The 14,435-nt window shown below is 33.9% G+C and overlaps 3 protein-coding genes across 3 annotated transcripts; 1 reads left to right on the top strand and 2 right to left on the bottom strand.

The window, feature by feature from the left end:
• Positions 1–4: 4 nt before the first annotated feature.
• On the bottom strand, positions 5–1,125 carry GL218_03941 (putative glycoside hydrolase family 43 protein; the record flags this gene model as incomplete). The annotated part of the gene is made up of 2 exons (XM_033580521.1): positions 5–679; positions 748–1,125. 2 exons carry the CDS (start codon positions 1,123–1,125, stop codon positions 5–7), a joined length of 1,053 nt encoding a protein of 350 aa, XP_033436526.1.
• A 1,698-nt stretch (positions 1,126–2,823) lies between these two features.
• Positions 2,824–4,823, bottom strand: GL218_03940 (Alpha-1,2-mannosyltransferase ALG9; the record flags this gene model as incomplete). Its single annotated transcript, XM_033580520.1, has 4 exons — positions 2,824–3,912; positions 3,961–4,380; positions 4,438–4,696; positions 4,747–4,823. The coding sequence occupies 4 exons, from the start codon at positions 4,821–4,823 to the stop codon at positions 2,824–2,826; spliced, it is 1,845 nt and encodes a 614-aa protein (XP_033436525.1).
• A 749-nt stretch (positions 4,824–5,572) lies between these two features.
• GL218_03939 (H/ACA ribonucleoprotein complex non-core subunit NAF1) lies at positions 5,573–7,153 on the top strand (the record flags this gene model as incomplete). Its single annotated transcript, XM_033580519.1, has 1 exon — positions 5,573–7,153. One exon carries the CDS (start codon positions 5,573–5,575, stop codon positions 7,151–7,153), a length of 1,581 nt encoding a protein of 526 aa, XP_033437320.1.
• Positions 7,154–14,435: the final 7,282 nt, after the last annotated feature.

Below are 14,435 nucleotides of genomic sequence, written 5' to 3'. Positions count from 1 at the left end.
GCTCTTACAGACCGATCGATCGTCCGTTGATCGTCAGCTCGGCGCTGTACAACTCACGTGCAGCATTTCCTTGGTTTGCGTTCAGGCGGCCGTGGAATACAACGCTCTTGCCGTTGGGGTCGATATCGAGACCTCCGGGGCCAAAGACACCGCGGTTATCAACGGTGCGGATGAGGATGCCACGGTTGGTGTAGCTACCGTCGATTGTACTGGAGAAGGCGTATTCGACGTCGTAGTCATCGCTAGAGTAGCAGTGGGCGCTATAGAATAAGACGTAGTTGCCGTCGGCAATCTTATACAGAGCAGGGGCCTCAACTACGCCGTTGTTGGAGGCACCCTCGTTGTCTAGGATCGTCTTCGGGCTGTCGAGTAGCGTTAGAGCGTCTCGTGCTACACGCTGGATCTTAATCGGTGTCGACCGGTAGGAACCGGAAGGCGTTCCGCCTTGGCATGTAGTTGCGCCACCGAGGCTGTTTCCGTCAACCTTCCACAAGATCCATCGGTTCGCCCCATCATCGTAACCCGACGCATCAATCACACCTCCATTAGCACCGTCGCAGATTAGCGGTTGACTCTGTGGCGTAAAGGGTCCCAACGCCGAGCTTGAGGTTGCAGCACCGATACAGTGATTACCACCGTTCTGGCGGGCAGTGTAGTACATAACATACACACCAGCATCCTAGAGCCGTTATTAGTTCAAGCCTCTGGGATATTTCTATATGCTACGGCATCTATTAGGAAACTTACGTTCTTCTGCACATCAGGGGCCCAAATTCCCTGGTCGTTAGGGTCGACCCAAGATCCAGGGTTCGGCAAAGCGTCATTACCGGTAAGTGACCAGGACCAAGTATCAGATGATGTGGCGACGGGAATCTTCTTGCCGTTCGATGAAGTTCCGTAGGCCTTCCACGAACCGTCGCCCCAGATGATACTCGGATCGGGAAAATCAACCCCCATGAACGGGCCAGCTAGGCGGCGACCTTGTAAGCCGCCGCCGTTGGCCATATCGATCTTAGTCAAGTTGGTCAGACCAAGAGTTGGTAGTTCAGCTGCAGCTCGGGCAGCATTGTTGGACGGAAGGCCGGCAACTAGGCCGGCGCCGAATAGAAGGAGGAAGTGCTTCATGGCTAACTGTCGATCGAAGCTAACTGGGCGGAATGAGGCTACGTATCTGACGCACGAGTTTATCCTCACGAAGAGGCCTTGCTTGTTTAGTGGCCATGATGGCTAGTATTTATAAAATCCAAGCAGGAGAATAGTTCCGGTATTATTCGGTCCTTCTCAGTATTCGTCACGAAGCGACGGAGCTGTGGAAACGAATACGTTGTTGCGCAAATAACAATGTAGCTAAACTAGGAGAGAGCCAGTAATAGAGCCAGCTCCTTTGTCTAGCTGTCTCGGTGGCTCCGGGGGTAGCTCTCCTAACATCCTGATGGAACAATGGGAATAATTTCTAGCGAGGATAGTTTTCCAGGCGAGTTGAAACACTGCAAGGGACCGACTGCACCAATAAACGAGAAACACGCCTTAACCCTCTAGAGGGATATAGTCGAGCAAACCCCATCACGGGGTGCAGAGTCGGGCGATGCCCCAACGGGAAGGAAATGGGAATAGAATGCGTCGACGAAGCCATCTGGAGCGTCTATCCAATAAGAAGGCAGAGAATCCTGCATAAGCCGGGATCTTTTGCATCGCTTGGGTGGCAATGGTGCGGTTTCTAAGGGGGGCTATAAACAAGATCTTGATGCACCAATGCCTGAAGCCCTGCTAGTAACATTGCGGTATAGATCTCGCTAAGCCATTCCCATCAACTCCAGATGGATTCTTTTCAAAATTCCATGCCAAGGGCCAAGCTTCAGCCGTAAGGAACAACGTTACATGAGTCCTAATTCGTCCTATAAGATCAGATTATTCTTATAAAAAAAGGTTCACCTGCCTAATTCAACCTTCTCTGGATCATTAGTCTATCCTGCTGTGATTTAGCATTTGATATTTCTGGCAAAAATCCTGGTATGCCATATATGCGTAGGGTTGCTCGTATGGCAACTCGTAGGGCAGCTGATCGTCGGTACAAGACCCCAGGACTCCAGCGTGGGTGACATGGGTCGCGACACTAAGGTCGTTAATGATCAACACTGATCATCACTGATCATCACTTTTCCCTGGATATCTGGATAAGGGTTTTTTGAGCTTAAATTGACAACGTTGGCAGTGAGGTTGATTGAAATACTGTTATATTATATACCTAGGTACCTAGTAATTAACAAATCGGAATCCCAGTTTTTGACAATTTCAATCTTAAACCTCTTCAAGATTCTTCGAGATGGACTGGTTACATCCTAAGCAGGTCCGGTATTATATTTGACGCGTAATTAATTGATAGTAAACTGCTGCCTGGCACGCTATGCCACGCCTTGCAGCTTGCAGCTTAATGAGCCCACACGCAATCAGACCCGAGCGGACCGGATTCCAGGCCGTATATGTCACCGTAGATATACCGACGATCCATGATCAATATCCAATTATATTACTTGAAATTTCGGCCATTGCAGGAGGCTAGTACGGTCATTACGTTGTCAATAGAGTCCACCTCAGTTACATGCGAATTAGAAGTGCCCAGCAACGGCTACCCCTTGCCGAGATCCATAACTCGAAATAGATTATCCTCAGCCCCGTCGGTATAGACCTAGTCCCATAATTTCTCCGCAATTAGAGACTCACTTATGACCAACTGGTCTGAAAAGCATACCGAGATGCCCAGCTACATGAGACACTTTTCAACTCATTAAATTCAACGATAGTCTTCTATTTTTCGCTATCAACTCAAGACTCGGACTTGAGAGTAGAGTTCCCTACTTGCTTTATTCTTTGCAATAGACAGTGCTGTCCCCATTTTCTTCTGAATTTCTCCGGAATGAAATTTAAGTCTGGGATCCATAAGACTCTCGCAAGGAGATGTGTATTTGCCGCATCAAGGAACGCTTCGCATTTAACGATGTCCCAGTTCTCTTTGTCTGCGATGTAATCCGGCTCATTTGGCGGTAGGGGGTGATCATGTTCCGGGTATTGCGTGTCGACCAAGAAATCGCACGATTTGATGTCCACGTACTTGCCAATATCCTCTTCGTTGCGATCATTCATGCCGCTCGCAGGTAACCAGGTACCGCTCCAGAAGCCAAATCCAATTCGTGCTTCAGAGAACTCTCCAGGTAGCAATCCTCGGAACTCTGACCGAATAAATTTCGCATGCATATCCCGAGGTAAAAAGTAAGAGCTCGGGAACCGATACCATTCCTTACCGTAACACACATAATCTCCACGTCCACCTAGACCTTTTTGACCAATCATCCCAGCCCCAAGCGGTTCGTAGAGCTTCAAAGGTGCAGAGTAGGCAGCATATATTCCGATAATGCGTGTAAGACCTAGGCCAAGCGATAAGAATAACACGCCCACAACAGTGAAAAGCTTCAAGCGCGCTGGGATCTTTCCGACGAGGGTTTTGGGGTCGGGATTGCCAAAGGCCGACAAGATAATGTGAAACCCTAAGGCAGCATTGAGAGCGATAAAGGGATACATAGGATACATAAACCGCTCCTCTTTATGTGGTTGCATAGAGAAAATACTAAGCCACATGTAAAAGGGGGAGAGGAATACAACCGTACGCATCCCTGTCCCAAAGCCATGCTGCTTTGAAGAAACAACCTTTTGGATAAGGAACAGAGGTAAAGATAGTAAGGCTAGAATAAACCAGATGTTGAAGTTTATGGTAAGATTTCTGAAATAGAAGGTCCATGGTTCTGTTCCGTAGAGGTTCGGTCCTCCCGTAGAAGAGAATATGTTGTACTTCACGATGTTCCAAGAGACAACCTCAATTTTCTTATAGAAGAAAGTATTGATGGCTGTGTCACCGACCTGTACTGGGTGAGAATTAGGTATATAACTTGAACTAGAATTACTTACAAGAAGCACTAAGGCGGCAACTACACCTCTACCGACACGGAGGAGTGCATCGTAAAGGCTCTGGGGATAGTTTAGGACCGCAAAGATAGCCTCTTCGATCAAGAAAGGGGCACACAGAGCTGAAGCGAAAGGCCATCCCAGAATGCCCCCAACGGCAAACCACCATATGCCCCATGACGTCTTAAGCCCTCCCCTCCAGTTCATGAATGCAACAGTTCCAAGCATGGACGTGTACATGGCGAAGCTAGAGGGTAAATAGGCTGTACTGGCGTGGAAGTTTCCAGGAGACATAACCGTCGCGATAAGAAAGAAGAGGCCAATCCTAGGGTTCAGGGTGAAGCTGATGACACGGTATAGGAGAACTTGGCATAATGAGCAAACAAATGCCAAGACATAACGAACGAAGTAAAACTCGGAGAGCTATATGAATGAGCATAAGATCGTCGAAGAACAAGGGGCATAGAAAGTGGTACTTGCCTTTGTAGTTTGGGGTAATAATCTTCTGATATTACTAACTATAGCGTGCAAGCCGATATAAGACCAGCTTCGGATGGCATATTCTGGTGAATACTCCCAAGTTTGTAACCCGTAGCCATGAGAGATGTAATGGGTTGGTTCCCAATAATTGAAGGTCTCATCGCAATCTTGGATGGGCGCAAATAAAGCAGATATGAGATTTACAATTAGGAAGACGTAAAGTGCCTTTATGGGTTCTATCATGAATATAGATGATCCTCTATGTTACATCGTTAGTGGTTTTCACTCTTTTGGGACGGGCTCACATACTTCTTTTTAGCATGTTGTGCAGCTGGATGAACAAATTCCTGCTGCTGCTGCTGCGACTGAACTCCTGTAGGGGGCATATTTACTAAGTCTGCGTCGTGCAGCTCATGCAATGCAACTCACGCAACCGAAGAGTAATTCGATGTTGGGGGAAGTTCTGGTTATAAAACTCAGCTAAGAACATAAGCTTTAAATCTGTCCCAAATGTTGAAAGTTGGGATCCAATTGAAAATGACGTTGCTTCAGCGCTAGTGCTACCTAGCGAGCAAACCCTATCCCTGCTATCGGATAATTACATGTGTGGAGGATTCTAAGCCGATTGGCCAATGGAAAATGCTACTCCTAAGATATTCCGGACCCATTTTATTTTTCTAGAACTGGGGCTTGCAGAAGCTTTCATCCAAGTTGAATCCATACAGATTTCATCCAATATCAAACACGGTTGACTGCATTACCGGAACTTTATCAAAACACGTATCGGTTCGTATTTTTTTCTCGTGAATTTTATGCTTTGTATAATTGAGTTATTCAAGCAGTTGTCATTGAAATATTCGTGACTATCTAATTTGTGACAACAAATTTCTTTCTTTAAGGCGATTTACGCCATCTCAACTTGGTTGGTTATTTTCTAGTGTAACCATTATCTTCAACTCAAACTTTCATAGAACTTTTCATCTCAATAGCAACTAACAATGCTATAGTTCCTGCAAAAATGTCCGGGAATTTTGAAATTCCTGGCCTATCCATCTCCAGGGTACCAGATGATTCTCAAACCCAATTAAACATCCCTAATGAAGTTCAGCCTGTGACTTCTCAACCTGCCACTGAGATGGATATCGATGTTCCTGCTCCTTCAGAGAGTACACCACTACCTCAAATCAGCGAAGCACAGAATGAGAAGCCGGAGAAGTCAGAGAAGCCAGAGACTTCTGATGTTACTATCAAAGATGCACCACCCAGCCCTCCTTCTTTAACTTCAGCATTGGAGGCTTTACTTGGCGGTCTAGACGCCCCACCACAGGATCCGAATGTGCCCTCTACGCAACCCAATGGCACAGAGCAGAATGTACAGCCCCAAGAGCAAGATGAGCAAGGTGAACCTGAGTGGGAAGAGGATTCTTCTCCCTACGAATCTTCGTCCGAATCGAGCAGTTCAGATGATTCGGATGACGAGTCTGAGGATGGGAAAAATTATGAGTTACTAGGCCCCGAGGAGACAGCCCGCATTCTTATGGAAATGGAGGGTGGCTCGGACGATGAAGGCGAGGGGAAGGCGAAAGGGAATGGTTCGGGTGCACAGGTCCGCACGAAGAATGAATTGCCCGAAGAAGTAGTTCCTAAGCCTGATGTCGTTATAACACCGGATATGACTATCACTGAACTTGGCGTAATTGAGCACATCGTTGAGAATACGGCTGTAGTCAAGGCGATCACGACGGGAGAGTATCAAGTGCTCGACAGCGGCTCAGTTCTCTGCACGGAAGACCGCACTGTTATCGCGGCCGTAGCCGATTTAATTGGCAACGTGAGGCAGCCACGCTATACTGCAAGGTTTACGAACGAAGAAGAAATTAAATCTTATGGCCTAGAGATAGGGGCCAAGATATTCTACCCACCTTCGCACGCGGTATATGTCTTCACTCAACCACTTCGGGAGCAAAAGGGCACGGATGCCAGCAATTGGCATGATGAAGAGGCTGGTGATGAAGAAATTGAGTTCTCGGACGACGAAAAAGAGGCCGAACATAAGAGGCAGCTGAAGGCTAAAAAGAAAGGAGGCCGCGGTGGCAGGGGCGGCGTAGGAGGGCGAGGAGGTCAGACCGAGGCCTCGTCCCTTCCTCCAATGACTGGCTTACAGTATGATGACGAGGACGAGGATGGCCCCTATCGAAAACTTGCAAGGCCGGCGAACTTTGCGCAGGGCCAATCTAACCCTTCGGAATCCGGATATTCAAATCATCACGCCAACAATAACGGCTCATTTAGAGGTGGTCGAGGTAGAGGCCAACGAGGTCACGGACATGGCCGTGGGGGGAGGGGCAATCGTGGAGATTCTCGAGGTGGGCATTCCTTACCACCTAGGCCACCGCGAGGACAAGACTATCAGCCACAAACCCAGCAATACAGCTATCCGCCAGCTCCGCCTCCGGTTACCAACCCAGCATATCCTCCGCAATCGCTACCATTCTATGGCACACCGAACAGTCATCAGCAGCCCAATACGCAGTTTCAATTCCCTTGGCCCCAGAACGTTCCACAAGGCTTCGTTCCACCTCCACCGCCACAGTTTACCGGGCAGCAACCCAGCGCGTACTACAGCCCCGAGTTCTTTGCTGCTCTGCAAAGTCAGATGCAGGGACAATCCAACCAGCAAAACGGCCAGTGGTCCGGACATGGTGGTGCTGGATAGAATCCTAACGCTATGAACGGCAATATGGGCTCACTTCTCCCCCATGCCTATCCGTCTCACGAATGGAATAATTATACTAATGGATCCGCTGCTTCAAACGTTAGTGGACTTCCATAATCTAATGATGGTCGGGTCTATGCTAATAATTTCATAGACACAGTCTATAGGGTGGCGTTCCGACCAGCAGCCCAGCCAGCCGGCAGAGCAAGGTAGATAGAGTAAATACGGAGGCAGGTGTACAAGATCCCCGGGGAAAGACTGACAGAAAAGCCCGAAAGGGCAGAAAAGGCAAAGAGGGCAAAAAAGATTAACGAGGTCTCTCCATGTAGGATGTGAGTCACGTTGCTCACCGAGCCACTTCTTATACAAGATATATCTTATTACTGAGGTATTACTGGTACACTGATAATAGTTCCAGTGTCTATACTGACATCTGAAATAATATGACAATCATGGAGGGTTGAGGGATATTGTCATCAAAGTCAAGTCTTGAGTTAATAGGAATATCAAGGCCTATTGATAATAATCTAATATAGACAAGTTGACTTTCACCGTTCCGAATGCTGCTTACTTGTGTACAGGTATATATCACATACGATTCTTTTAACATCTACTCAATACCTCACTATAGCGAAATTGTGAACATGTTTCAATATCATCTTTACCTGAGCATACTTTTCTATATATCGTAATTTTATCTTTTACATCATTCTACTATTAATCATGATGTAGCGAGTCGGCTTGAAGACCCACCACATGCGCTCAGGTAAGCTATGATGCAGACTCGACATTGGGTTAGCTACAGACGAAGAGCCACAAAGTAGACTACGGGTATACATATGAAACCTTTAGGTACCTCTTAAGGCTGTCTACGATGTCTCGGTATACTTTTAGGGTAAGGCTTTCGGTTCCACCGATATTCATCTCGGACATCTTGGATCTTGGTATACACTAGAAGATAAGCTCGAAACTTTGCGGTCCATGTCCGCTTGAGTGAAACTAGAAAGAAGAAAACGAGCGCCATCATTTCTAGCCACCCGTTGGTGCAGAAACGCCACCGAGTCTTTCGCCATTCAGCGACGCGGTCACGTTGGTACTAACGACTTCGTTATGCATGAAGTCTCGCTCACCTACCAAAAAGAGAAGCTTCCCCGATGTCTGTCATTTTATTTACAATTTACATGTAGCTTGCTGATCTTGGTTGGTATCAGGGAAGTAGACTCGTAGGAAACATGAACGACCTCCGGATCAAGACTAGAAGATTGTTTAGTTAGTCTGATCGTAACATAGAACATATGTCTAAAACTCGATGTTCATCTCTTCTCGGCTCGTAACAGTATTGAGAACCCGAGGAAGCAAGGAGCATGCCTTACGTATACAATAACGCAATCGACCGAAAGCTGTAAGTTTTAGGGCTAGTAAGGCATACCGCCTTATACCGCAGATCCAGTCTAGGTAATCGAACTAGCCTTACATACCTAGTACACACAATATCAATCGTGGGGTAGATTTGCTGTCCATTACAACATACATACGCTGAAAGCACAGGCAAGATTTCATTTCTTACCCAACGGTGTTATTTAAGATAGGTAAGACCCACGATGTTACAATGTGACGACAGCTGAATATCTATTTATACATGGGCATTGAAAGTTTGGACATTTTCATGATGTGACCAACGGAGGAACCAGTCTGTTCGTCTGCTTAGTGTACATAACGGGTCGCAATGATGATCCTCCACACGCACACACTAAGTCATATCGATTGGAACAAAATAGGGATCGTCCTCTAAGCTAGATAAAATGACAAGGATGGTAGGGTCCGATAATGTGAGGGGTGGTAAGAAATTTGCGATGGCGGACCGACGGACGGAGTTAGAAAACAGTCAACGAGGTCGGATGTTTCACAAGCCAAAATGAATTTCAACAGTGTTTATTTCGTAATGCGGGAGATTCGGATTCGAGAACAAAGAATAGAAAGAAGATATTTAAATGAAAAGAGGGACATCAACTGCAAGATACCGGGAGGATCCTGGGAATAGATGATAAAAAACTGGTAGCACCGGTTAGAAAAAAAGATCCCTCACCACCACGCGGGAAGAAAACGTGATATCGGCACAAACACAGACCATAGAGTAACATGGAAAGGAAAAAGACGTCATATCGGGTTCCACGGCAGAAAATATCGTGGGCTTATTGGGGGTGATTCGTCTTAATCATCAGATGGATGTTCGCGTGGATCCACATTCCAAATAAGGATATTGATAGACCTGATAGACCCGCTCTGCTAGTGTATGTAGGTAAGTATCTAGGTACTTACGGCAGGCTACTTCCCTCGGTGCTTTCTACCGATGCTGATGTCCGGCGAGGTACATACATAGATACACGCCTCTTACGTGCATAATATAAAGGATTGAAAGTTGATGAGCAAATTCCGATCGAGGCACGGTCGGTATTCCTTTCCGTATGGATACCTAATATATAAAATTCGTACTTGAGTAGTCGTACTTCGTTACGAACACATCAATTCAAACAACTGCATATGCGTCTATCAATTGTTTTACTATAAGGTAGCTTCTGAATTTCAAGGAGCATTTCGTAGAAACCTCTAGCTGAATTAAAGGGTCGCGTACGTACAGTACGCCCCTTGTAATAATATTAGCTTATTAGACGTGCACGTTATAAAGCATAGGTTATCTAACGTTATAGCCAAGATTACATAACATATTTAATATAAAAAATAATATGACCTAAATTGGTAAAATTGTACCATAAACAAACCATAAGTATTACATAAACCTATTTTTAATATATAAATATTTATTTAAAATAATATTAAAATAACGTTAAATAAAATTAATTTATAATTAAATATTATAATAAAAAAAAATTTTTTTTTAAGTTTTTTTTACTATTAATACTTTTATTATTTTTAATAAATTACGCTATTTTTAATTATATTTTTAATTTTATTTAATTAAAATAATTTTTTTTTTTATTTTACAATATTTTATTATTTATTTAAGTTTTAATTATGTTAATTTAATTTTAAATTTAATATTTTAATTAATAAAATTTTTTTTTTAATATTTCCTTTAATTTCGTTAATTTAAAAACGTTATTTTTTTAATAAATTTAATTTTTATAATTATAAATAACTATTATTATATAATATTTTTATATGTTATTATTAATTATTATAATAAATTAAAATTACATTAATTTACGATTATTTTTTTAAAAAAATTATTAACGTTATTACTTTTAATAAAGAATTTATTTTAATAATTATTTTAAAAGTTATAAACAATTAAAAAATTAACAATTTATAAAATATTTTTACCAACATATTTTTTTAATATAACTTTTTTAACCATGATTTTAATTAAATATAAATAATAAACTTTATTATTAACACTTTCAAACCTTTTATAATATTAATAAATCTTTATTTATTTTTATTTATATAAAAACAATATTTTAAAATTAACCCTTTATTATTAAATTTTAATAACCACTTTATTTAAAACAATAATAATTAATAATAACTTTATATTATTAATAATATAACGTTTAAAAAACATTTTTAAATTAAAACCTTATATTTTAACGTTATTATAAACTATAATAAAATAGCCAAAACTATTAAAATTATAAAACGTTAAATTTAATATGTTATTATAACTTTTTTAAAGCTTTATTTTTTAACCCGTAATTATTTAACAATTTTTAATTAAATTACATATAATATTATCGTTAAATATTACATAAAAATCTTACCTTTTTGTTATAATATACCTTAATTATAACTTAATTAATATATACCCAATTTTATTAACTACAAATAATAAATTATAATTAACGCCTTAATTAAAATAAAATTTTTATAAATTTTACAATTAATAAAAATAATTTTTATAATTAAATAACATTAAATAAAACTTAAATTTACGTTGAAATAAAATTATTTAATTAAAGATAAATAATAAAAATAGTTATAATTTAACAGAATTTAAATTAATAAAATAAAAATTATAAAACAATTTATTACATTAATATTTAAAAAAAACTTTAATTTATATATAAAATTACAATATTAACATTACAATTAAATATTTTAAACCTTATTTATAAAAACCATAAAAAAACCTTATTTAATATAAAATAAACGTTAAAAAATAATTAAATCATTATTATATTAAAAATATATCCTTTTATTAATCCTTAAATTTACAAATTAAAATCTTAATATTTATTTACAATACGATAATACATTTACCCACGCATTAATAAACATAAAATAATAAATTAAAAACTATAAATTAAATAATAAATATATTAAATTTTTCTTTAAAAGCTTTAATTTTAACCTTATTAAATATATTTAACTATAAATAAAAAATTAAATTAAACGTTAACATTAAAAATATACTTAATTATAACTATTTAAAATAATTACAAAAACTTAAAAAGTTATATCAACCGAATTTTTACTTAAATTATATAATAATATACCTTATCATTTAAAACTTATTATATTAAAAAACAAAGGTATAACAAAATATTAAATATATAAATAAATAATGTTAATTTATATTTATTTTTATATATAAATTTATTTTTATTTAATTAAAAATAATTTATAATATAAAAATTTATTATATAACCTTTTTTAATTATATTATTAATTTTAAAATTTAATATTAAAAGCTTATAGCTAAATTTAATAACCAACGTTTTACCATATATTAAAAACCTTAAAATATATTGTAAAATGTACTTATTTTGTGAATAAAAGTATATAATAATAAAGAAGTTATAATGGTTGGTTTAAATTTTATTATATTAATGGAGTTATATATAAATATTAAATTTTTATAAATTTTAATTATATATATAATAATATATATAAATATTATTATATTTTATATTTTTTTATAATAATATTTTTTTATTATTAATAAAATTAAATATTAATTAAATTATTATAAATTTTTTTTTATTTATTAAAAAAATTTTATATATTAAATAAAATATATAAACCTTAATAATTAAATTAAAAGGTATAAGATTTTAAAAATTAAATAAAAATAGTTTAATAAATAATAATTATTAAAAAATAATAAAAGTAAATAATATTTAATTTATAAAATTAAATTAATAAATAAAAAGAAATAATTAAATGTTTTATAAAAAATTAATTAAAATTAAATTAAAAATTAAATTATTAATAAAAAGAAAAAAATTGTAAATTTAAAAATAAAATAAATAAAAAAAATTTTTATTTTAATAATAAATGTAACAATTAATAAAATAATAAATTTTTTAAAAAAATTAAATTTAAAAACGTTATAAAAATATTAATATAAATAAATTAAAATTAATAAATAATATAATAAAATAATAAAGATTATATAAATATATTTTAAATATTTTTAATATAAATAATAGTATTATAATAAATATTATTTATTTTAAAAATAAAAATATATAATTAATTATTTATATTAAATTTATTTTTTATTAAATTTAATAATTTAATTTAATTGATATTTAAGAATAATTTGGATAATTTAATAAATATGGTATTATTAAAAGTTATAAAATAGATTTTTCTTTTATAAATATTAAGGTTAAATATAAAATAGAAAAATAAAATAATTTTTATTAAAAACAATAAATTTATTGTATATTAAATTAAAAAAAAATATTTTTTAATATTTATATAAGATTTGGTTAAATGTAATAATAAAAAATTAAAAAAAAAATTTATAAAAAAAATAATTTTCGATAATTTAATTATTATAAATAACAATTTAAAATTATTAAATTTATTAAATTTATTGAAATTATTAAAATTGTTAAAATTAATAAAATTAATAAAATTAATAAAATTATTATTATTTAATTAATTATTAAATTTAAATAAAAAAAATAAAAAATTAAAAAAAAAGTATAAAATATTAATATTTATTATAGTTAATATAATTTTAAAATAAAAATATTTTAATTTTTTTATTAATAAAAAAAATTATTTAAAAAATTAAACTAATTAATAAATATATAAAAAAATTATTATATTAATTTTTAAAAAAATTAAATATTATAAAAAAGTAAAGATTATATTTATAAACAAATTAAAAATATTTAAAATTATTATAAAAATATATAAATATAATTTTTTTAATTTAATTTTAAATATAAAAAAAATTACAAAAATTTTAAAATTATTAGGTAAAATTTACGTTTTAATTGGTAAAATTTATTAAAAAAAATTATGGTATAAATTTATAAATAAAAAATATAATAGTAAAGATTTTATTTAATATAATTTTAAATAGAAATAAATTACATAAATAATATAAAAATTTAAATTATTTTTAAATAATAAATAATAAATTATAATATTTTTATTTAATTATAATAAAAAAACAAAAAATTAAATAAAAATAATTTAAAAAAATTTTCAATTATATAAATAATTAATTATATAAATTATAAACAATTTTATTAATAAATTTTATAGTTATAAAAAAAATAAATTAATAAATAATTTATTTTATAATTTTTAAAAAAGTAATAAAAATAAAAATTAAAAATTTAAATATTTTAAAAATAAATTTAATTAAAATAATAAGAAAAGTTTTTTTTATTATAAGTATAATAAATATGGCTATATTTAAAAGGATTATTTAAAAAAGAAAAATAAAAATAATAATTAAGGTAATATTTAAAATAATAATTAAAATAATTAAATAATTTATATTTTATAATTATTAATTAAAATAGATTAATATATAAATATTGGAAATAATATATATATTATTAAAATAAATATTAATATTATAAATTTTTTAATTAAAAAATATAACGTTTAATATTTTAAAAAAAATTTTAAATATAAATTAAAATAATTAAATTTTATTTTAAAAGTAAAATTAATAATTATATAAATAAATAATTTATTATATTTATTAAATATTATATTTTAATTTTATTATTATTATTTTATATATTTTAATTAATTTCTTTTAAATATAAAAATTAACGTATATATTATAAATAATATAAATAATTTTATATTTAATATAATAATTAATATTTTTAATAAAAGATATATTATATTTATAAAAATTAAATTAATATTTATTATAAAAATAAAAATTATATTATATAAATTATAAAATTTAAAAAAAAAATTTATTAAAATAATATTATAGTATATTTTTTATATTTAAAACTTTTTATTTAAAATTTTTTTAAAAAAATTATTATATTAAATA

Source organism: Daldinia childiae (genome assembly GCF_008694065.1).
Source record: "Daldinia childiae strain JS-1345 chromosome Unknown Scaffold3, whole genome shotgun sequence".
Taxonomy (NCBI): domain Eukaryota; kingdom Fungi; phylum Ascomycota; class Sordariomycetes; order Xylariales; family Hypoxylaceae; genus Daldinia; species Daldinia childiae.
This window is presented reverse-complemented; position numbering and strand designations above follow the sequence as displayed.